Consider the following 25515-nt stretch of genomic DNA (forward strand, 5'->3'; position numbering starts at 1 on the left):
GACAACGTCACTGAATTAACGGTACACCGCATATTCTTACACTTTTCTGCCGTGGCTGCCAATGCATCTTTTAAAGAGACGAATTAGAAGCACTGAATCGTACATCATAAAATCCATCAAGTATTAAGTAGATGTGCATGCGACAAGATGCTGATGAGGAGTATTATGAGAATGTATGACATATTATTGATTTCTTAAGAATTAAATGGGAAAATGGAATTATGATAGGTATACATGTACAAAATAAATACGAAGAAGAAAAGAGATAGAAAAAAGACATACAAGAAGAGTTAATTATTTTATATCTTGAAACTATATTTGTATAAAGAGTTTAGATTTCCAATACGTACGGAATCTTAACATTTTTATAAAATATTCATGCACTATTCATATATCTATATAGAAATTAAATAAGCTTACATAAACAATAACTTATATAAATGACTAGGAAACTTGGAATGTATCGCTGATTTTTCGGAATTATATTGTTGCGAGATCGTTATCAAAAATAAAAGTATGTTCAGTTTTACGTTATTTCTATAGAGTACTTTTACTTTTTATTCGCGCTTCGAATATTCAGATGCAATCTTCGCGACCGTTTCTAATTATTAAATAAGATGTCGAATGAATAATGAACGGAGAAAGTTTTGCTTTATTTTACGGTGCTCGTCGAAGCACCACTAATTACGTGCGCGTTCGCCGTAAAATTTGCATGCCGATTTGCTAATTCGTTTCGTTCGACGGGAACTCGCATATAATTTCGCATACGAAGAAGAGTAAAATTGCGCGCTGGTCTAGGTTCTCGTGACTATGTAACGGGCATACTTGCTTTCAGCAACAATTAGCGAAGCGTCAAAAGGACACCTGACGGGTTATTCGCGAGATAACGGAACCGAGGAAACCGAGCTATCTCGGAGTTCATGACACGCCTGCGAATCTGTCCAGCATATGTCCAGACGTTATGAAATTCTAGCGGAATCTCGAAGCAGCATTATAAATTTTCCTTATCGCATAGATAATTATTAGAGAACTGAATGAAAATCTTCTGATTGAAACTATGTTTCTCGCACGTTTCTCGGTGCGCGTGAAAATAATACAAATAACAGAAGAAAAACAGGATTATTAATATTAATTATAAGTAAGGGTCGATTATTATTTCAACTTTTTGGTAAATTTTATCTAACAGGTAGCATATCTTCGTCTTTTTCAAATAAGTTAAAAAAAGACAAACATATGCTATCGGATAAAATTTATCAAGCAGGTTGAAACAACTGGTCCTAAGTAAGTTTAGATATTTCTAAAAAAATGAAATAGAATTATAATAAAAAAATGAAGTAAAATTATAATAAAAAAATAAAGCAAAATTATAATAAAAAATAAAGTAAAATTATAATTAAAAAATGAAATAAAAGATAAAAATTTATATCGTATAATATATATTATTATATATCGAACGTGATATGTGGGTTTGATCCTACTATACGTATGCAGACGGTAAAAAAAGATTCCTAGTAAATATTTATTACGCATAATTACTCAGCTCGGTTTACGTTTACATCGGCTTTACAAGAAAGTAAGAGTATGCAAGAAGTTTGTGTCCTCGAAGCATACCGCGGATGCAGCCGCGTTCGGAGCAACGTACGGCTGCGGTCCAGGTGGAATCTGGTATCTATAGTCATCCGACGAATGCCTGAAGAAAGATCATTAAAATCTTCCTGCGTGTATATACACTCGGCGCGGTTTGCGCCCCGTCGCGTATCCATTACACCTCCTGCTTTCGCAAAGGCCCTTCAGAAAGCTAAATTCATGAATAATGAAAATAGAAGACCAAGGAGAATAATATGCCTAGAATCCTGTCGGCGACACACACGTGCTATGCGAATTCCGCCGCGAAAAAATTCTTCGAGAGGCCCTTCGCGCGTAATGCATAAATACCATAAACATAATAACGCGTACCGTTCATTTACCTAACGAACGATCCTGATGGAACTGGAATGGATTCCGGCGAAAGATGATCTGATAAGGAGAAAAGCGACCGAGCGAAAAAAAAGGGACGACTTTATGATTCTTTCATTTCTCACCAAACAGCATCAAAATATTCAGAATCTCTGGACCGGCCCGCATAATCCTCCGTGCGATTTCAGCCGGATTATTAAAAGCGCTCCGGCTAATTCGGAAGGATCTCTCACGGGAGAGATCGAGGCCGTGTACGAGGAAGCCGAATGTGCTGGAATTACCAAGGTGAGGATCTCTTAACGAACGCACGGACTGGCGAAAGAGTGTGAGAATCGCGGGAATCAAGCGAGGTGCGAGAACCTGCGGACTTAAATGCCCTTATTACAAGCCCTTGTATTTCTTCCATCGCATTTCTTCCGTCGATTCACGCGCGTACCAAAAATCTACACGATTTCTCGTCCGCCATAATCCCTCGGTCCGGACTCTTAAGAGAGCGAGAGAGAATTTAAAAAAAAATAAATAAAAAATAAAAGATATATATATAAGAAAGAGAGAGGAGGAAAGGACGAGCTATCCAGCAAATTCGAAACGATCTCACGACACGGAGAAGACATGGAAGAGACGAGAGGAGGATGAGCACGGCAGCAACGGCAGCATATCAGGCAGCACAGGTGGAATCTGGTATCTGGCTCTCAGAGAGCTCGACTCCTCCGGGTGAAGGAGTCGAGGGAAGGGAACCGCACCTAAACACCCTTGCGTGTATACGCTCGCTCGCTCGCTCTCTCGTGCGTTTTCCTCATCCATCGGGAGAACGCGTGTGCGTTTCGCCTGTTTGCTCCCTCGCGAAAGACTCTCCGTCTTTCCCCGCTTGCACCTCTGTAATAATGTGCTCACATATTGGAGTACCTGAAAGGAGTACCGAGGGCGACGAGAGTCCGGTGGACCCCGAGGTGGACCGTACCTCGTGTGTATATACGTATACGAGCTCGGACGATGAGGATGTGCGCGTGAAACGTGCCTACATGCCCACGGCGGTAATAAGAGAAAATAAGTAAAACTCTAAGGTATATACGAACCGGAGGGGGCATAGGGCGGGTTGGCAGCGTTGCGCGGCGCAGTGAGAGAAAGGGAGAAAGAGAGAGAGAGAAGAAGGGGTGAAGAGAGGCGAAGAAGGAGGTGAACCTGTTCCCGAGGGAGTTCCTTGACCCTCGGGGGGGCACACTCTCTTGTGAGCTTTCGAGAGACGCGAGAAGCCAACGGAGTAGCCACCATAATGCCCGCCGGCTAACTCGGGGCCCTCGAGTCCTCCAAGATGAGAAACGGAGAACCTCGAGGTGGCTAGAAGAGGACGAAGGATATGGCAGACGAAAGCAGAGATTGCCCGGTGAACGGGAGAGAGAAGGAAGACGACGGTAAACGTGGTGGACCAAGCAGCATCCCACTACCGATGTCCGTCCATCCGCCCATGTGGTACACCGTACTACTACGCTACCACACCGGGTTCGTGTGTGTCGTCGGATCCGAGAGACTACTGCCGAACAGAAAGAGAGAATAGATATGACCCCGCCGCGTTGCGCTACACCGTCCGTTACAGGCTCTTTCAGCCACGAGATGAGCCACGCCGCCTTCGTAATCATTGTGCGAATCGATACTGACGCGAGCGTCGGCAAATTTTATTTCCAAGATTAAACCCCTCGAATGTTAATTAACTTAATCTCATTAAATATAACTGTTATGTTCTTCCATACAAATATATATATATTATTTTATTTTCAATATTATCATATTTTTCATATTTTTATTTATTTTCATATTTTACTAAAAAAATTATTATCGATGATTATCTGTTTATAGAAAGTAAATAAGCGCGATTTGTCTTATTTTTTTCACAATTCCTCTGTTTAATCTTCTTATCCGCGGCTTCTAATCAAATTGTCAAATTGCTGAGCGTATTACCGTGCGTTTACTTTTATTTGCAAAAATTCCTGCAAGCTAATAATAATGAGGAAGACAACATGTTTAATCTTTTGCATGGAAATAACAAGTGGTTTAAAATTGAAAAAAAAAGATAATGAAGTCATCCTTTCAGTCTATCGTAACGTTATAAATACTTGATTGTAACGTTCCATTTCCTGAGGCGCAAGATGCAGAATCACCCGATAATCCGCGGCCGTTTATAATTTTCCGATTACCAGACGCCGCGTCACATAAAGGTGACACGCATCGTTATTATGTAGTTCCTGAAAGGAGATCAGCAAAGAGGTTTCTCATTGCGACGATAATTTATAGCCGTTTAACTCTCGGCTCGGCTTCTCAGTTCGCACGATACTCTTGACACGCGAATTACGTGGAACGGTATATGCTGTATGTGTATATGGGGCAGAAATTCAATGACGATCCGCAGCATCTCTCTCTCTCTCTCTCTTTCATTTTTTTCTCTGTCCTTCTTCGAAGAGATGGCCCGCTAGCTACATAATGACGGTGGACACGCGACAGGACTTATCCATTATTCATCGTCCAAAATCATTCTTTGTGAATACATATAATTTCGTCCTACCAGCCGGAGTAGTGGCCTACCGGGAACTCACCTTTCGTTCCGATGCACATAGTCGAGCCCTCAAATACGACGAGAATTATTAGCGACATTTAAACGTTCTCTTATCTCCGTGAAAAGAAATGACCAATTTGCCAAGAATAATCTGTCGGATATTTTGTGTAAATCCTCGAGTTGCACACAATTTGCTGTCCCTCGCGATTCTTTGTATCATTTTTCCAATCGAGAAAAAAATATAGACAAAATATCTCAAAGGACCAGGCATTAATTTTTTGAAGAAGGAATTTTATTATTTATGTTTTATATCAGTATATGTTTTATATAATTTTCTAATTGTAAATTATTTGATATTTAAAAAACAACATATATAGATTAGCCTTAGAACATTTGTGTGTGTGTGCGCGTGTAAATTTTAATCTGACTAATATTTCTCATTTACTTTCTATTTACGATTTTTTTAAATATAAACGCGATGCTTCTCTTATTCCCATAATTCCGTTATTATCGCGTACACAATGTTTTGCCAGTCTTGTTTAATTAATTAATTGATTAATGTACGGGTCTGATGGTATCTCATGAAGCTCGTAACTCCCAGGCGTATAATAAACACGTTTTATTCGTATTTAAAATTACAACGTGTAAAGTGCATACATATACATGTACAGCTTGATCAAAAATGTAAAAAACACCCATTCTTAATTGCATAACAAGAATTAAATAAAATAGAGTTGTGAAATAAAAAAATTCATATTTATTTGAAGAAATTCAATAAAAAACGATTTTTTTATTTCATAATTCTATTCGGTTTAATTATTATTGCAATTAAGAATGGCTGTTTTATACTTTTGGCAGTATTATATCCAGAAAGTTTTCTATTATAGAATTTACTCTGAAAATCATGGTAATCGTGAGATAATGTGGTATTGGAAGAATTTTATTAAAGTTTCTCAGATTAAGATTATACTACAAATAAAAAATATTGATATCTATCACAATAAGATATAAAATATGTTCGATTAATTTTAATGTACTAAAATTTATTTACATTGTACATATTAATATTTTTTATATAAATCACAAGGCTTTAATGATTAAAATCAATCGTGTAAAAAAGGGCAATTTTACGCTCTTAATTTAAAATCAAAATTGATCCTTCGTGCTCTTAATTAATTTATTCATTTAGGATCAATTTAGATTCTAAATGAATAAATGAATTAAGAGCGCTAAGTTCTTGCTACGGCTTATTGCCCTTTTCTTACAAGATTGATTTTAATATTTTTATTGTGGTAAATATTAATTAGAGAAACTCTTATAAAATTCTTCCAATCATATTCTCCCGGAATTACCATGATTATCAGGGTAAATTCTAAAAGAAAATTCTCTCCGTGTATTATATTGTACATTATATATTATATATATAATATATTATTATGTAATATTAATATATAATATGTATCACGCCTCATAGATGAGAAACGTCAGATTCGCATACTAATTATCCCAATGCAAATCAGAATCGATGACCTTCATTGCGCTCATCAATTTCGTTCCTCGCAGCATCAACGAAATTCGTATCACTCCCGAGGATGCAGCGGTGATGCAATCCTTGACTCCTCGACCGCAACCTCCTCGCGCTCATCTCTGCCCCGCGAAATTCATATCACGAGGGGTCGGTCGGTGCACACGCTCCGAGTAAGCCACGCGTTCTCGCCTGGATCTCGCGAGAGAAGAGGTGAGAATACACAACCGACTCGCCGCTCGTGATGAAACCGATTGTAAGAAACTGTATATAAGCTCGGCCGTTCGTGTTTCAGCTCGGGCCCCAGCATCCCGGCGCGAGGGGCACAAGTGTACGTTCGTCGTCGTCGTGTAATGCCTCATAGAAAGGCAAGAGAGAGCAAAGAGCCCTCGAGATGTTCGCGACACGCACACACACCTACGCGGATCCTGATACACGTACAAGAGATGTACATGCGAGATCACATAAGAAGGAGAGAGCAAGAGAGAGACAAAGGAGTTCCAGGCAAGAGGAGAGATAAGGAACGAGGCCGGTTGGTGAACGGTGTGTGTATACAACGCGATGCGGGAGTTGAAGAAAGAGAGGACTCTCCACGAGGATGCGAGGCTCAGCGCGGGACGAACGTAAGGGGAGAGATCCTCCGCGCTCGGCTCCCGGAGGTGGAATGACTGCGGGAAGGGGTTGGCGTGGCCGGAGGAGGGGGATGCGCGCGAGGGAGGGGGGAGGCCCGCAGGCCGGCCTGCGGCTTTGACTCAGTATCCCCGGAGCGACCGACTCGTGTATCTCGTGAAGGTTGCTGCGTTTCCGCGCTCCAGCGTGCGCGTACGATACAGTGGAAGCGGTTCCAGACAAACGCGCGCGCGCACACACACACACACACATACACACATGCGTAAGTGTCGAAACAGCGCGACGTTTCCACATACACGTACACACATACAAGTCGCGACATTACGTTCCCGCCGTTCGCCAGACACGTGCATACACCTGTTCGTCGCGGCAGCTCAAACGGAACGCGGCCGCGGAACAGCAAACGCGTGTGCGCAAAGTGTCAAAAAGAAGAAACCCAGCTTCTCCGGAGAGGACTGCAGGGATTTGGTTATTCGCGTGTGAGTGAACGGATTTTGCTTAATCAAGAAACGGAGTGAAGTTGTCCCTTCCGCGCATCTCGAGGATTGCTACATTCGAGTGAAGTCATTCGATAGCTCGAGAGCTTCGCGTTATCGTACATCTTCACGTCTTACGACATGTCTGAAGATTGAAGGATCGAAAAAGAAGCAGTAATCGGATCCGATCGTAAATTGCGCGCGTCTGACAAGAAAGGAAGAAGAATATACGCGACGTTATCGATGCTTCTCCGATTTCTATGAACTCGGATCGCCCCGATACGCGGAACACGTGCTGGACACGTCGTGGCTCGTGCCTCGAGTCGAGAAAAGCAGGTGCCGAGTCAAACTTTCGCGCGCGTCGTCGCTTTCTCCTCGTCAAACGAATTCGACACGAGCCCGAGCTTCTTCGAATAATATCCCGTCAATCGGAATTTGTGGAAACGAAGTGAAGCGAAGTGACGCCATTCACTAATAGCTTCGCGCGCAAAAAAAAAAAGACAGCCGCTCGAGCGAACCAAGGAAGGAAAATACACGAAGAAAGAAAAAGAAGATCTTATATCTCATGAAGATTACATCGTAAAGTAGTCACACGAGTTATTCGAAAGGTACACTTGTGTCGCGAAGGTGGTGGAGCCTCTAACCTCGTTTTTCCTCGAACGTCGCTTCTGTGACGAGGATCCTCTAGATCCTTACGAGGACGCGAATTCTCCGGTTAACAACAACAGTGTCGAGTGTTCAGTGTTTCTAGAACGACGAGAAAAATCCCTTTTGAACACTTGGATCCAGTGGATATTCGGTGTATTTATTTGGTGCGCGGACCGGATGGATCTACGGTGTGCAGTGTGCCGATAAAAGCGATCGATCAAAATAAATTCGGTGAGAGTGGTGAGAGAAAGAGAACGAGGGATACAAGAGGACACCTTGAGGAAGGAGTGCTTCCGGGAAGAGGCCGAGGAACGGCGCGGGGATATCAGGTGATATGCGGTAGTCGAGGGGATTCCCCAGGGAGAGACATGAGGGCGGCCGCCGCCTACGTCCTGTTCCTTGCCCACCTTATACAGGTAAGCACCTTTCTTCTCTTATTCGCTAGAGAACTCTTGATTTAAAGGGATCTCATTTAAAGCGTATAATAGACTGCGTCTTTAAATTTTTTAAGACGCGCCTTTAAATCGTGCAAATATCAACGAATCAATTTTAGAATAAATTTAAGTAGAGAAAAGACAGAGAGAAAAATATACATGCAGCAAATTATGCAAGTTGAAGTTTTATCAATACAGGGGTAGAGGAAAATATTACAACATACACCGAGAGAATTTTCTTTTAGAATTTACTATGAAAATTATATAATAGTAATCGTGAGATAATATATAGTATTGGAAGAATTTTGTAAGAGTTTCTCTGATTAATATTTGCCGTAACAATTGGTAAAAATATTAAAATATGTTCGATTAATTTTATCATGTGCATAATAAAATTTATAAGTACTTATTAATATTTATTTCTTCCAATATCATATTGTCTCACGATTGCCATGATTTTCAGAGAAAATTCTCTCCGTGTACGTAAAAAAAGAAATTAAAAATCGAACATGTTTTAAAACAAGTGATTTTATTAACACATGTATATTAAAATAACTGAAACATTATCTCCAATATCACACGTTACACGCAACTTATTAGCAATGTAAATTCCGCACTTATTGCAATAACTTTTAACGCAGACATTTAAGTCAGTATTTAAGAGCCATATAGAAAGCACGGCATGCGAGAAGATCGTTAGTGCTATTTGTACTCATAATCAACGCGAACGTGTACTTTTTACTCCTTGCGAACGGCGGTTTCCGCGGTCGTTAAGACACAAGATTACATTGCGTTAACATTTTACAATGCTGTCATTTTCTTTTCTCTCTCTCTCTCTTTCCCGGCCGATCGATCGATCGATCGATCGTCATGAAAAAGTTTCAACTTTTTAACAAGTCGAGTGGGAAAAAAATGTCCCGTTCTCGAACCTCGACAATAACGAGCGAGATCGAGGGAAAAAGTCAATGCGGCGATATACAAGTGGTATTCTCGAACAGGTGATGCAAGCGCGCAGTGCAGCGTGCATATATATACACATATCCCGGGGCCACATGCACCATTCGTAAAAATAAACAGTTGCGACAGGCGCGGCCATTACGATGTATTTGTGCACAATTGAAGCTTCTCTTATTACGCATTTACACACTAGATATTTTTCCGCTCGCGGGGTAGTATAAACGTGTGTAGCTTGAATCAATATAAGCTCTTTCCTTTTATTGCACTTGCAACGAAGTTGTGACGAAAAGAAAAATTAATTGCTGTAAATCTAACGTCACACGATTTACGACGCCTTAATTTATTGCATTTAATGGTTCACTTAAAACAAAGCTATAATTGTCTCGTTATAACGCATGCGAGACGTGCATTATAATTACAGCGTGTGTGCTGAAACGAATTACGGGCGGGATGAATGTCAGTCGATGACTGGTATATTAGTTGTAATTTTATATATCTTTGCTCCATTTGACATGATGTAATAGAGTAATGTAATAGGAAGCACACCTATGCGCTCGAGCTGTGAATGACATCTCGTTATGATTTAAATAAGATCCGCTGATACGTCGCGATCGTGTGTCGGAAGTCGATTTGCAAGAGAGTGTATATTGTATATATGCGTATGTGTATATACAATGCGAGATTTCACCATACTGGCCTCGATCATTATAGATCACGACGATCTCAGAGATCTGCCGCGTTAGCTCCTTTCGAGTGTTCACAGTTTATACCTCTTGTTGCATCATCGTACAAGGTGCTATCGTGCGTAATGCAGCATCTGCGACGCGAGGCCGTTCTCACGTACGTGTTTTCATCTCGCAGTCTTCCGCCTTGTACAACGATCAGTGATACAAAGCCGGTTAAGCATAGTGATAACGTAAAAACGAATGAATCTTATTATCATCGCATTTATTTTCCATCGCTATGAATTTTATTCAAACATATGCGAGCGATAGATAAAATTGTAAACGTCGATTAAAGAATAATTATATTTGAAAAATATATTTTACTTTCAATTAATAATATACATTTAAATGTGTGTATGCGAAAATTATTTTAAATCAGTTTTCCTAAAAAGAAGTCAGATCTATATTCATTTTAATTATATAATTTTTAAAAATTTTCTCGACTCAGATTTTTTATTATTTTTACATGTATGGGCAAAACTATTTTATGCATAATATATATATTCGACTTGAGAGAAAGAGAAATATGTAATTTAATTTTATTTCTGATATCTTATTCGCCGATATATTAGTATATCCTGACATAATAACTTATATAAAATAACCTTGAATATAAATTATATGATCAGATTTATTTATTATAGAATGATTTTTATATTCATCAGAATCGCGCGTTGGCCTCAATATTCTATGCATAAAAAAGCGATTATATATTAATTACATATATTACAAACCAGCAGTGGCACACTGTTGTAAGTGGAGCGATTAGATAAATAGATGCGAGAAAAGCAATGATTCATTCGATGCGGTTTATTAAATTATCTGTGCCCTTAGAATATTGACGCGATAAAAAGCTCCCTCGTTACTTTCTTATACGATGTTCGCTCTTTAAACGAAATTAGACTTGTTCTTTGTAGAAGCACCTTATAAAAGTGGCATTTAGTTCACATGTCAAACTTTAATTACAGATGAATATATATTTGAATTTATTTTTTACTACACTGTAAAAAAATTTGTTAACTTGACTAAAACCTTTCAACTAAATAGCTATTTTGTTAATTGAACATATATTAGTATTTAAGCCAAATATACGTTTTGTTAGATATAATATGTTACATTTAATTTAAATATTTTTATATGTTCAATTAACAAAATAATATTTAGTCGAAAGGTTTAGTCAAGTTAACAAATTTTTTTTACAGTTTAGTCAATTAAATAAACTGTCGAAACTCACTGGGAAAAAACAATTTATAATTCTGCTTTTCTGATTTGAATTTATAATTTCTCGAAAAATCAGAATATTGAAGAGAAATGATATATTATGATACTTTAGATTTTTTATGACTTTACGTAAAAAGATCGATCAAAAATAAGATCAAGTTTTACATAAGTATATGCGCAAAAAATCTAACGATCGGAATATGCTTTTAATTAATCAACATCTTAAGGCGACACTTCATATTACCCTCGTAATCATGGTCATTTTGTGCGTACTACTATGTAACGTGTCGCTGAACGACTACTCTTGTAATGCGATTCTCCGCGAATTGCACAAGGATATGAGAGCGCGGCGCTACATCCTTCTTATTCTCTCAGCCGCAAGGGAGATACATACACTTACGTCATAAATATGGCTTTTTTGCGGATGTTGTCCCGTCACTCGCGTTATAATTTTCTTACCGTGCCCCTCGTCTTACTTTCTCGGTTACCTTTGTCCAGAAACGACAATACATATCACGCAATCTCCGTTATTGCTACAAATATAGATTTTTCTGTAGCATCACATTGCCATAAATATTTTGTGGTGACTGTTTTTTAATCTAGCAATTTTATGGATTGTTTTTAAAATTAATTTTATACGTAACGTTCAATTTGAGTTTATGTCAAATATATGTAGATAGTTTGTATTGTGTCTACGGGTTGCATTTGTCACACGTCATCATTATATTGCATCAGAAATGTATGTTAATGTTGCAATTATGTAGTATGTTAATGTCAAATTCTATGCGGGTGTTTTTGCATGAATTATATTATAATATGATTATTTATTGTGCTGGAAGCGACATACGCGTATTAGAATTTTAGCATCCCATTGTTTATTGCAAACATATTCGTGAATTTACAAATTATATTAATCCACATTAAATACTATCGAATTGTCAGAGTTATCTAAAATACTCGACCAACACGAAATAACGAAATTCTGAAATATTATACATACGTGTAAAGTTTATATTTTTTGGGGGGAGACAGCGCGTGTTAAAATAAAAATAATTACAACTTATATTTCTCTCTGAAAGTTACCTCGTCGTGCCGCCGTAATATCTCGGGGAAAGAGAGAACCCGAGAGAGCACAATCATCGCGAAAATGATTAAATTATAAATATCAAATGTAAATTGCCGGGTTAAAAGTACGATGCGTGTGTGTTCGCCGGCGAGTGGAGAGAGAGGCGAGCAAGCAAATCCACGCTTCCGTAACGATCGACAATTTCGGTCCAACCCGACGAATAATGGGAGCTTAGGAGCCTCGGCTCCGACCCGGAGTTATCGGGGGTCACCTCCTCTCCTGGCCCTCTCTCTTATAAACGACTTTCGAAGAACAGGCCGCGGTAGAGAGGGTTCTCCCGCGCTAGCCATCCCCTCGTTCTCTCGATCATTTCGACCTAGTGCAATTAAGCGCCGCCGCCGTATTGCTCTCTTTCAATTACAGTCTGCGCGGAATTACCGTTATAACGCGCGATGCCGAAAAAAAATTCCCCGAAAGCGATCCGTAGAGATTCCGCGCCCGTAAATTCGTATCCGCGTGCGTGTTTGTTGTTGTCCTCTTCACATCGATACTCTTCTCTTCCGCGTGCTCGGTTTTCATTTAAAAAAACATCAGTCGGCAGAATCTCGATTATTAGGGCCAATAGAATTTTCCGGGATGTCCCGATTTTCGACTCTCATTAGCGTTCCGAAAGAACCTTATGCGGGACAAAAAATTGTTCCGATTTTTCACACATAACATTAAATAATATGAAACAATAATAGATCATACTAAAATGTGATATAAATGTATTATGTTAATATGTAAATTTGTATTTTGTATAATAAAAAACTTTACGTTGATTTTATTCTAAGAATTTATCAGCTTAGTTTCAAATTAATGATTATTTATATTAAAAAATAATATGCAATATTACAATCATATTATGTTCCAAAATTAAAATTATACAATAAAAAATGCCGATTTATATCCCGAAATTGATTGATTAAGAATTGGTCACCCTAGTCTGCGGATGTGTATTTCGTCGCCGCGGAGAAAAAAAAATTCAAGAGAACGAGAGAGATCCCCGAGAAAGAAAATTTTATTAGCTCTCGCAAGGTCTAATCTACAAAGCGATTACTGCCCCGCGCGATTTCTTGCGCGATTCTACACACGATTTTCCACGAGCGCATGCAGCTGACGCTTCTCTCATCCCGACCACCGGCGAATCGATGGATCCGCGATTGAGATCAACCCGGAAGTAAGCGCGTGATCTTTCAAACGCATACGACTCGGTGTATCCTACTTATTGTTAGATCGTTACTGTAACATCTGGTGTGTGAGAAGCTTAATTTCATTTTTACGAATACTATAATATATTTCTCGAAACACTTATGCATCTTAATTAATCAATCGATTCTGATTGATTGAAAGAAAGTCAAGCTGATGTAAAAAATACCATTTCTGCAATAAACTATCCGTTGCACAGAGAGAATTTTCTTTTAGAAGTTGCTCTGACTAATACATATTTACCACAATAAAAAATATTAACATATGTACATAGTAAAATTAATCAAACATATTTTATATTTTATTGTTTTAGATATTAATATTTTTATGGTGGTAAATATTAATGAGAAAAACTCATTAATAAAATTCTTTTAATACCATTTGTCTCATTTCAATCTTCCGCTACTATTGTTTCACGATTACCATAATTTTCAGGGTAAATTCAAAGTGAAAATTCTCTTTGTGTGCATATACATATATACTGCTGATTTTGTTTCACTTGAAACTAGTAAATCGCAGTTATGCGATCGATGCTTTCATCTTGTCGCGATTAATCGAGCGCGATCGAGTTCGGAGCTGATTAAAGACGATTTCACGGGAAGCCTTTACGACGGAATCGGAAGGTGTTGATGCGGCCTGACTAACGTGAATGCCCAGCTGGCAGATCTCTCTGCGAGTCTCCCATTGCAATTTTCCACGGCGAGAAGAGAAAGAAAGACGCCCCGGTCTTTCTATTAAGCTTGAAATTGCACGAGGCATCCGACAATTATCGTAAATCCCCGTTATGGATCCCTCGGATGGATCGATCCGCGCTCGTCTGCATACATATATACATATGCGCGGCGGGATGCACTTTCGAGATTCGCCCCGGCGACTTTTATCGGCCGCCGCACCGCGCGATTGATAATTCATCGCGACTCCCATCGCCGCGGCTTAATTATCCGCTGAACGTGCCGCGGACGTATCATCGGCTCCCGTTTAATATGAGAAATGCGGTTTATGCAATTGCGCCCGACTCCCGACGCGATTCCGGCCGTTAACCGCATCTGCGATCTTTCCTGCTCTTAAATGACCGCGGCAGAGAGAAAGAGAAAGAGATATATATATGTATACATATATTTTACATCGTCATTTATTGAAGATTCAATCACTCGTGTATCTGCTCCGACCGACTTGACGATTACGCTCTTATTGCGTGTATTATATGAATATGTATTCTATATAACTGTACCTACGTTATTATACTCTCACTAACATTTGTCCGTATATTATGATAATCTTGATTGATAATTCGAGAAAAGTAATTGTAGCGATTTCGAAGACCTATATTTATCTTCGCGATCTATTACGCAAAGAAACGAGGATACTATAATCATCCGGTTTAATGAATATTTTCACGTTATTAGCAAAAATAGCGGTCGATAATGATTGTTTATAGCGGGAGAATAGAAAATGATCGATGAATCGATGAATCGATTAGCAGTGCTCAAAGATTTATCTTCGAAGTCTTCGAGTTTTCCTTTGTTAATTTCCACGAGAATCTTTTCATTGATATCTTCTCGTCGCGAACTTTTTACTACGGATTTTATCTCGTTAAAGACGCTGCGCTGTCGCAATTTTCTCTCGCATAGTTCTCCCGATCCTTCGCCGACACAAATTCGCAGTCTTTACAATCTCGACAAGAGAAGACTTTTTTTTTTTATCCGACTCGAGCGAGGTATAATTAATCGGACGTGATTGATTAACCGGCCGATTGACTCGCGGAATCTCAGACGCGATTATTTCAAACACAATAGCTCCGATCGGCGGCCTTAGTTCCGGCGCGCCTCGTTGGGCCTCTTCCTTTCCCCCTCATTTTAAGAAGAGCCTGAAAGAGTCCGTAATTACACGCTCGCGCGATCACGAACTTCATCGCGGAGCGGCGTTTATTGCGAGATTTCGCGGTGCCGTTAATTAACGTTGAACTCGTTAAATTCGATCTATCCTCGCGCGACTTCATTAAAATTTGCGGTACGCATCCGTTACGGCGTAGATCGATGGCTCGGCTTCTTCCGCGTGACAGGCGCGAGAGATAAAGCCGAGAGCAAGATATATACATATATATGTACCCGCTTCTTGTTCGACGACAACGACGAAGACGACCCATTAAGTCTGCGCCTCCTTCCGCTTTCGTCCTGGGAACCGATCCGGAGCTCTTCTCGCGCATCTCTCACCTCGATCCATCCTCTTCTCTCTCTCTCTCTCTCTTTTTTCTGCTATCGTTTCGTTCCGTGTCTATCGGCGTGGCCAATTATCGGCGTCAGGAGGAAGACGAGCAGGAATGTTTCGCTGACGAAAGTGAAAACTATAGTGAACTAAAGGGACGAACGCAATCGACGACTTACATAGTTACAATGATGAAGAGATCGGTGACGACAAAATGCAAAAGAAATACAAACAAAATGTTGATCTTTGATCTGATGAAGACACGAGGAGCAAAGAGAGAGAGAGAGAAGGAACGAGCTACGGAAATAACGCGGAACGTGATGATAGCTGAGACGTAAACGGAGAATCCTTCAGGGCAGAAGAAGCGCCTTCCGAGGGAGCCGCCGCTAAACGAAAGAGAGAGAGAGAGAGATGTAGCCGAGGAAAAAGCTCGTTGCGCGGCGAGAACGAACGAGCGAGAAGAAGAAGTGGGCAGGGGAACGAAGAAAGATGAAAACGGAAAGCGGGCGCGCACAGCAGCCGAAGCGGTGTCGGGGCCGGAGGTTTTTAAGCGAAGCGTTTAGCCGGCGGTCACGCGAATCCCCTATAAAAATCAGCCCCGAGGCGAGCAACCTCGGCGAATGCTCGGCAGATAGACAGATAATGTGGCCCGGTGGCGTTGCCCCGTGTGGCTTGGCTTGGCTTGGCGTGATGTGGTCTTTGGTGTGTACTCTATGGCGCACAGGTGCGTGCCTGCGAGTCCTTTTTCCCGTGTGGTTCGTCGGTAGGAAGGAAAGTAGGCAGGGAAGAGAGGCGAGTTCGTGGAAACGAGTCGCGGATGCTTCTTCCCTCACGAATTTCAAAACGCCTGAAATGTAATGAGGCACCTTGATCCGCGACTGCAACGGCCGATGAGAAGCATTTGACTTTACGTGGATGTTCATTCCTTTCGTTATTCCGCTGACTTTTTTTTTTTTTTTTTTTTTTTTTACATGGAGAATTTTCTCTTAGATTTTTTTACAAGTCAGTAATTCTACTAATAATTATGGGAATAATTATGGGAAAATTACGGTAAAATTTGAAATTCTGAAAATCATGGTAAGTAGTCTTGAGACAATATGGTATTGGAAGAATTTTATGATTTTTTCAATTAAATATTTACCGCAATAAAAAAATATTAATATATATGTATATAGTAAAATTAATGAAACATATTTTATATCTTATTGTGACAGATATTAATATTTATAATACAAACATAAAGATATAAATTCTAAGAGAAAAATATGAATGTGGAAAAAAAATCTTGTTGGACAACCGAAAGGAAATTATATGTCAAACGGTGACAGTTTGAGAGAGGTTCGCACAATTATCGAGCAATAATTTCCTCTTTTTGGAAACGGGCATGTGTTTTTTTCGACTCGTGTCAATCGGATTTTTTTTCTGCCGATCGTCTCCGTTATTCGACCAGAAAGAAGAACGCGCGCGAAAGGGAAGTCCGCCAGTCAGTGCGAATACCACTCGCCTCGAAGAAGAAAGATGCTGTTTTTTTTCCTTCGCAGATGCTTCTGTGCTTCATTGGCCGCCTCTGGCTCTTGTTTTTTTTTTGTCCTTCGGCGACGACGGCCGCGGACAAAAGAATGACGATCTCGTTGGCAGGTGTAACTGGTGAAACTTCGAGACGGCCTATTAACAGTTACTTTATTTCGCGTTTCTCGGAAAAGAGTCGATCTTTCAGTCTACGTAGTATCTTTTACCTTCCGTGAAAGAAAAAACCACGACGCAAATGTGTTATATCGTTTTCACATGCAAAACTGATAAAAACGCTCCACTGTCCATCAAAATTATATTATAATCGCCATCTCCATCACGAGTCAAATCACTCGTTTGGAATTATAAGGCACTTATCATCCAGTTCTCCTTCACCTCATCTTAAATGCATGGTACGTGCATCTTGTATTTCACATACGAATAGCACACGCGACTGAAATATGCGTCGCAAACGGCCGGACCGTTTAGAAGAACGACATAGCGGGATTTATCGCCGGCAGTTTATTTTGTTCCGGAATTTCAATAATGAGACTATCTGAAATTCAAACGGGTATAGGGGTTCGCTGCCCATTTTCGTGTTCACTGAACTCAAGCAACGCGCCAACGTCGATTATGATTAAGTGCGCGCCTTTAACGCTCGAGCCCTCAACTCTCTCTCCCCAATAACCGGACGATGTTCTTTTTTCCCCTTTAAATTTATTATCGCGTTTCAAACCCACTCCCTCGATTTAGTCGATTTATAATCGCGCCGCCACTGTCGCGCGTACTTACGCAACGTGTAATCGGGAATAATCACCCTCGTAATCTATAGTCCACTGATTAGAGACTGCGGCGATCGCTTTTTCTTTCTCGCCGGGCGACGATCTTTTGTACTTGCGCTCCAGGCACTCTCCGGCTGATTGTTTTACACTTCCATCTTGTCCTTACCGCGAGAGACGACCGCAAAATTGACGAGCTCGGACAAGACGCGATTTATAATACAAAGTTACGGCCGCTCTCGCGAATTCACGAGTAACGCTCTTGCACCAGCAGCAGCATGCGTTCAATCCGGTTTGATAACTCTCGCTCCGGCTTGCAATTCATTTTAGACAGATCCAAGATTTAGGGAAGATACGACTCGAGAAATTTTACCGTCATTTTCTCATAATTATCGCCTCGGAATTTATCTTAGATATTTCGTACGTATATACGAATGAATTTCAAGAAAATGAAAGTATCGCAGCGAGTTGCAATTACTGACTTGGGAAAATTAATTGCGGATGAGAGTGGATATTCTCTCCCGAGAAGGAAAGGATATTATCCTCGGACGGATGATTGCTCAGGTGGAGAATGAACGGATCGTCGTTGAGATTTTATCGAATGCTGTACGCGCTTATTAGTTAATAGAACGAAACTGATATATATCCGCGCCTGCATCACAGACGGACGCCTTGCGTAAAAGCAATGTGTAGATCACGAAACATCGACTCACACCTGTTCCTGTTCCTGCCGTTTCGGCCTCGCGATTCTCGCAGGCAGACAGGCAGGTAGATATTCAGAAGATGCTGCAGCCGATCTCTCCTGCTCCAGCCCGGTCGATCGGGTTTCATATCGGTCCTTGACTAGAGCTAATCGATAGTAACCTGTCGTTTTATGCAGCGACGACGAGTTTCCATAACGAATGTAACATAACACTTATGGATTCGACTGAAATCTCGTTCGAAAAAGTAAGGGAAAAAAATGTATGCAGAAAATTAATTCTTTGTCGTAAAACGCAACATGAGAATCTACCTGTCATTAATTATGTCGCAGGAGACAGGGAGATGGATATTAATTGAATTTTATTACTCGATCGATTAAAAGTGTCTTAAATGTTATTTATGGCTGAATAAAATTATTGCGAAAGAATGTCAAAATTATGCCTCACTTTTTCTTTAATTAATTATTTTTAACAATTGCTGCTCTGTGGAATAGCCGTCGAATTTTATTATTCTATCAAGTAACGTATCTAAATGAGATTTCGTATCTAAATGAGATTTCTGTCGTCAATGAAATATAATTAAAATGCTGCATGATAAAAGACAGTTTTTTTTTAATCGAATAACATGTAAGGGTACACGACGAGAAAAATACCGCGCGATATTATTCAAGAAATATCTCAGGAAAAGAGAGAGTGAGAGAGCATCAGCTGATTAATACGCTGGTGTCATTATTAATCGGATAATTTTTTTATTCGGCCCGCGATCGTCTATATACAATATGATAAAGAAGCAAAAACGATGGGGGTCCGCGGGACTTCCCACGCGAAATAAGACTTTTTTAATTATTTCGGTAATTTGTGGCCGCGTTAGAGGCAGTCTGGCAGCCTTGCCGATGGGGTTTGGCGAGCGGGTAGCAAATAATATTAAGTATAGGTCTCCCTGTATCTCTCGCGGAGGGGAAGAACAGAGATATATGGGAGCCTAAGCTCGTAGCATACCGGGGCACAACACAGACCCGTAAAACGTGAGCAAGCATGCGAGACACGATGAAACGCATATAGTGCAGAAACGAGACGTGCAATACGAGAACGTCCGATACACACACACACACACACACACATACACGCAGACCCGGAGACGATTCGTCCGTGCAGATTCTACGGTATAAAATTAAATGGTGTTCGGTAGGTCTATTTCACTCGGGCAGGTAGCGGCCACCGGTAATTACTACCTACGACTTGGGAGCTCAGAGATAAAATGAAAGGCCCCGGACGATTTTCGAAACCGAAATCGCGTCAGTCGCCGATCCCGATGCCTGTTGTTGCTGCTGCTGCTGCTGCTGCTCCCTTTTCTATCCCTTCCTCTTACCAATTCTCGCTCGTTCTTTCTTTCCCTTCTGCAATTCGAAGCGGAATCGCGCGAATCGATCTTCAGCCAGCCAACTTGGCTCTCACAATCTGCGACGATTAACGAAATAAAAAGATGATGAAAAATATATATAATTTCCATTCTTTTTTTATCATGCAAACTACGACATATCGCATAATCATTTTTAGGAAATTATTGAACCCTTGTCGCGGTTCTTTTTTTTTTTTCTTTTTCTCTCGATTATCTGAAATTGCGTTCATTGCGCGAGGTTTAAAGCAACGTAAAAATTATTTAACTAATTTAGCTAATTTAGAGAGAAAATTTTCGTATAGGCGCATTGCCCCTTTCCAATTAGCATTAGCATATAATGATAAGATACGGATACTTGAATCGACGTGTCCCGCTGTGATGCCCAGACGGTAGCAGGTTTGCAATTAAGATATTAAAAGAACACCTCTCTTCCGTAGGTTTACATAATCATAGCCGAGTATAATTACGTATTTACATAATTACATATATACCATGCACGCGGTTATTCTCTGCCTATGTTTAGCCCGCTAATGAAATCGGCGATAATAATCGATTTGTAGATAACCCATTTTGTGTGTGCACTTATCTACTTTTTAAATCTATTTATTCGTTCTCGAGTTAAGTACTCGATGTTACCGCAGTTTCAGCTCGGCATATATCGAACTCTATTGTCGTACATTTATAATTAATTCAAAGTGCTCCTAAAAATATTAAGCTACTTTGCACGAAATAATTGATTAAGAGAAAATATTTTTTTTAAATGCGTCATCTTTTTATGATTTAGTTATTAATATGGTTCATTATATTGGTTAGCAAGAAAACTGAAAAAATTTGACAGACATCTCGCGTCAATCATTTATCCAACGGACGAGGAAAATCGCTCCGAACGGGCTATTCGAAAGTTCTGTCAGATTTTCGTAACTCGCGGCAAACGAGCTCTCTTTCGGAAGGGGGCAAGAACAAAGGAAAGAGGAAGAGACCCGGAGAGGACACGGTAGAGTCGTTTCTCAGTACGAGTTCCGCGAGTGTTTCTGTGTTCTTTTTTTTTCGGACGAATTATTCGTATACTTCGCTAGCGTTTCACAGGAGTGTGTACATAAAAGTAGGCGCACCGAGGTATGGCTCGCTGCACCTTGGCTATGCGGAAAGGAAAGGCTCTTCTTCTTCAACAGCGAACCGACCTAGCGCGCACACACATACAGACATGCAGCATACATCGAAGGCCGTCGCTCTGTTCGTTTCTCGAACATATACATATACATATATATGCATACACTCGAGCATATAGCGTTATGACAGGTTACAAAGATGTATATATGCTTTGACAGCGCGATAACGCATCTCTGGATGGATATAAAAATATCCGCGAAATATTCCATCTCTGGATATATGCTCGGAGATCAATCTGCGGAACTTAGGGTATAGACATTCCCCTGGTCTGATCTTGTCGTGAGAAAACGATTCGAAAATTAATTTCTTACGCCCTTTCGAAAGCATCTCTCCCTGCGACTCCGTCATTAAAAAGGCAATAACGCAGTCGTGTATAATTTAAGAATCTTATTTTTCAATGTAAATCATGAAACCTGTTTTAAAGGACAATGGAGTTATTACAATGCGCGCGTAATGTGCGGTTAGAAAGGGATGAACTTTCAACTTAATAACCGCGAAAGCGAGCGCCGCGCCGGTGCGAAAGACGAAAGAAACGAACGTTCCGAAGGCGCGGTGCCAGGATGGGGAAGTGGCCGCTAATACGAGGTGTCCCCCACCTTTATTACACCTCGACAGCCCTGAGGAACTTCAATTATCGCTGGGTGGCGGCCGACTCCGACCATGTGGGAAAATACTGAGGAGACTCGTGTCTCTTTTCAGCGCGAATTAGATTGAACATTCAGATTGCACTGATTTTTGAAAGCTCGACGAAGACGATTCTTGTCACGCTTTCAAGTAATAAATGATGAAATAAAAATTAAATGATGTAGGATGTAAATTAAAAATGTTTAATTTTAATTAAAATTTACTCTAAATCATGGTAATCGTGAGACAATATGATATTGGAAGAATTTTATAAGAGAGTCTCTGATTAATATTTATCGCAAAAAATATTAATATCTACCACAATAAAATATGTTCGATTAATATTAATTTATTATGTACATATTAATATATTTTATTGCGGTAAATTAATCAGAGAAACTCATCAAATTTTTTTATTTTGTCCCACGATTACCATTATTTTCAAGGTAAATTCTAAGAGATAGATCTCTCCGTGTATTATAATATTATAATAACGAAAGGAACATATACTTATAGCATTATTATTTATACATTCCCCCCTTATTATTTATACGTCATTAATATGTATATCGATACAAATTATATTACAAAAATGACAGTGAAGACGTCGTCAAAATATCTGAAATTCTAATGCCTCATTATTCAATTCAGTGTGAAAATTTCGTCGGATAGTCCGGTCGCGTCTGGTCGCGAACGATTCCCTTGAATATCTTCCGGTTCTTCGTAAGCGCCCATCCGCGTCTAGAAGAAAGAGAGAGAGAGAAACTCTTCCGCGTCGGCTAACTTAAAGCATCTCCGGCTTGCCCGTCGTCCGGCAATTTCTCGTCGGCACGTGAGCAGACTGTGCAAAGTTTGCGGAGCGCGCGTTTGCAAACGTCCGCGCGCGCACGCAAGTGAGAAAGGGAAAGAGAGACAGAACTCTAACGCTGTACCGCGCACGGAGGCAAGAGGTTACCGGCGACCGGCGAAGCCGAGAGAGCCTCTAGAATAAGTATGCTCTCGGCTAATAAAACGCGTACGCGGGTCGTTACACACGGCGTTCGCTTTCCAAACAAACGCGCACGGAAACTCGTACGACGCCCGGGATTTATCGCCAGCCGGGCGATTCATATTCTCGTAAAAACGAGAAGTCGAAACGTCGCGATCAAGAGGACTTTAGTCAATTCTCCGATTTTCGGCCACTTATATAATAGATTTATATGCATCACGCTGCCTGCATAATTAATTACTGCCGCCTCCCGATAAATTCGGTTAAATTATAATATTATTTTTACATGGCACAAAGGTATAAACGACTCAATTATAAAACTCGTTTGAAATTTATTTAATGAGAAGAATCTGCGAAATAAAATGATTTACGATGAAGTAGATTGCTGTAAGATGCTGTAAGCGTATTGACATAGAACTAATTTGAAACGTAAATATCTAGAAAGCTGTAATTAATATCGTAAATAATTTTTTAAATGTCGATACATATATAATATCAACATATACTACATTATACATTCTTTTAAATAACTGTACAATTTATTCATAATTCTATACTTTGCGGAATAATTTAAATTTAAAATCTCTAAATACGAGTCAACTATATTATTTGTTAAAATATTGAGCCCATGGGATTTCGCAGAAACGACAGCTGACTCACGCATTCTCCTTTCCGTCTTCTCTTTTAAGGATTTCTCAAAATTGCTCCAATGTGTACATTACGGCGCATACCATCACGTCGGTCAAAAGGCACGAAATTACGCGGCTTATAACTTAAGCGAATCTCTATACGTGTCGCACTCGCGTCTCTTTGTTCGACACACAAAAGATCCGATTTCTATTACAAAGCTCATTTTATTATCGCCGCACGACTTCTCCACCTTTCTTATGTCGCGCGATTGTCATCAATCCGCGAGAGCTGGTATGCTTTTCATCTTTCAATTTATTCTCCGTTTTTATCATGGGCTCCAGGGAGGGGGGACAAGGAGGGGCTATGCCTCCTTTAATATTTTAATTTTTTTCAATTTGGAATAATTTTATAATTATCGACTAAATCATTTTTTGTTTGGAATTTATAAATCAATTAAAAATAAAAATCTAAGTATATGTACACTCTGTTCTATGCCCCCTTGAAACAAGTTATATGGGCGCCTATGATTTTCATATTCCCGATGTCTCTCTCCGAATCCAAGAGCTGCAGCTCGATGCAGCGCCAGACTTGTTAAAATGTCACTCGCGAAACGATCTTATGTAACATAGAAGGAAGCGCGTTATGGAAAGCGCAAAGGCCAGCAGACGATCCTTTGCGCGCTTTCTACCTTCGATCTTACTCTTACGGTAATTACGTAGGCTCAGACATGCATGCGCACACATACATGCACACACCCACATCACGTCGAACATATACTTGCGCACGTGCAATGTATGTACAATAATGGTTCTATACTCCCACTTGTATCTCTTTGAGCGAATTAAATTATAACAAAATCACTTTCACAAGTTCATATAAGCCTCGTCTGACTTATTAGTATTTTATTAATTATTTTTCACGGTTATTTTTATTCGATTCCAGATTTTGGCCTTTTACTATATATTAATATGTATTATTGTGGTAAATATTAAGCAGAGAAAAACATATAAATAAAAGAGTAGAAAACTTAAAAAACTTATAAAATTCTTCCAATACCATATTGTCCCACAATTATCTTCAGGATAAATTCTAAGAAAAATTCTCTCCGTGTAGCGCGATAAATGATCGTTACAGTACAGTGCCAAAAGTAAAAGTAGTGTGAATTGTTCTACAAATATTAGATTTAGCGTCGATTTATGTATCTTGGCTCGCATGTCAGTTTAATCGTTGTTCTCGCGTGTCGTGATTGGAATTTGCGTATAAGGCAAGACTCGGGTATATAGGCGCAAGCGCGTGAGAAAGAAGTAATCGCTCTTGCCGTACTTACGTAGAATGTGCGATGCGTATCGCGCGTAACAGCATGCAGGCTCGAAAATTGCTCGACCGCGCGATTGCAGATTTCGAAACTGCTCGATTTCTTTCCCGAGATTGGCCCCAAGTTGCTGCTGCTGCATTCGGTGCATTTGCCCGAGGGCCCCGTCTCTATCTCTCTCTTTCTCTCCTTAACACGAGACTTCCGTTTCCATGATACGCTATAATGGACAGAGTAACCCGAGGCTTTTCAGGTCCCCGTGCTTTGCACAGAAGCGGGGAATTGAATTTGACGAAAAAGCCTTTCACAATGCTCGAAGGGACTCGGCACTTTTCTTATATCTTTCTCTCTTATTCCCACGTTCATTTTCTCTCAATTTCACGATTTATGTAACAATATTTATACTGAGTTAATGAGTAATTCTCGATGACGCTTAACAAATCGTTGCATAATTTATTACCCGAATACATCAATTTGAATATTAATTGTTTTTGAACGATAAAAGTGCGTCGAGTGATTCTAGAAACGTTCTCATTCACACAGACAGAATTTTCTCTTCAAATTTGAAACCCTGAATACAAATATTAATATCTACCACGATAAGATTAATTTTGTATTATGTACATATTCATATTTTTTTATTGTGGTAAATATTAATCAGAGAAAAACTCTTATAAAATTCTTCCAATGTCATATGTTGCCCCACAATTATCTTCAGGGTAAATTCTAAGAGAAAATTCTCTCCGTGTAGATACTTATATAGA

The 25515-nt window shown here is 39.9% G+C and overlaps 1 protein-coding gene across 1 annotated transcript in view; it reads left to right on the forward strand.

The window, feature by feature from the left end:
- Positions 1-6765: 6765 nt before the first annotated feature.
- The window catches only part of Ser (protein serrate), a 44474-nt gene continuing 25724 nt past the window's right edge, over positions 6766-25515 (forward strand). Inside the window, exon 1 of the mRNA XM_029318532.2 lies at positions 6766-8199. Within this exon, the coding sequence (XP_029174365.1) occupies positions 8152-8199 (48 nt within the window). The 5' untranslated portion in view covers positions 6766-8151. The remainder of the gene's footprint in view (positions 8200-25515) is intronic.

This window comes from Nylanderia fulva, unplaced genomic scaffold (assembly GCF_048542155.1).
Source record: "Nylanderia fulva isolate GAGA-0341 unplaced genomic scaffold, ASM4854215v1 Scaffold2, whole genome shotgun sequence".
Taxonomy (NCBI): domain Eukaryota; kingdom Metazoa; phylum Arthropoda; class Insecta; order Hymenoptera; family Formicidae; genus Nylanderia; species Nylanderia fulva.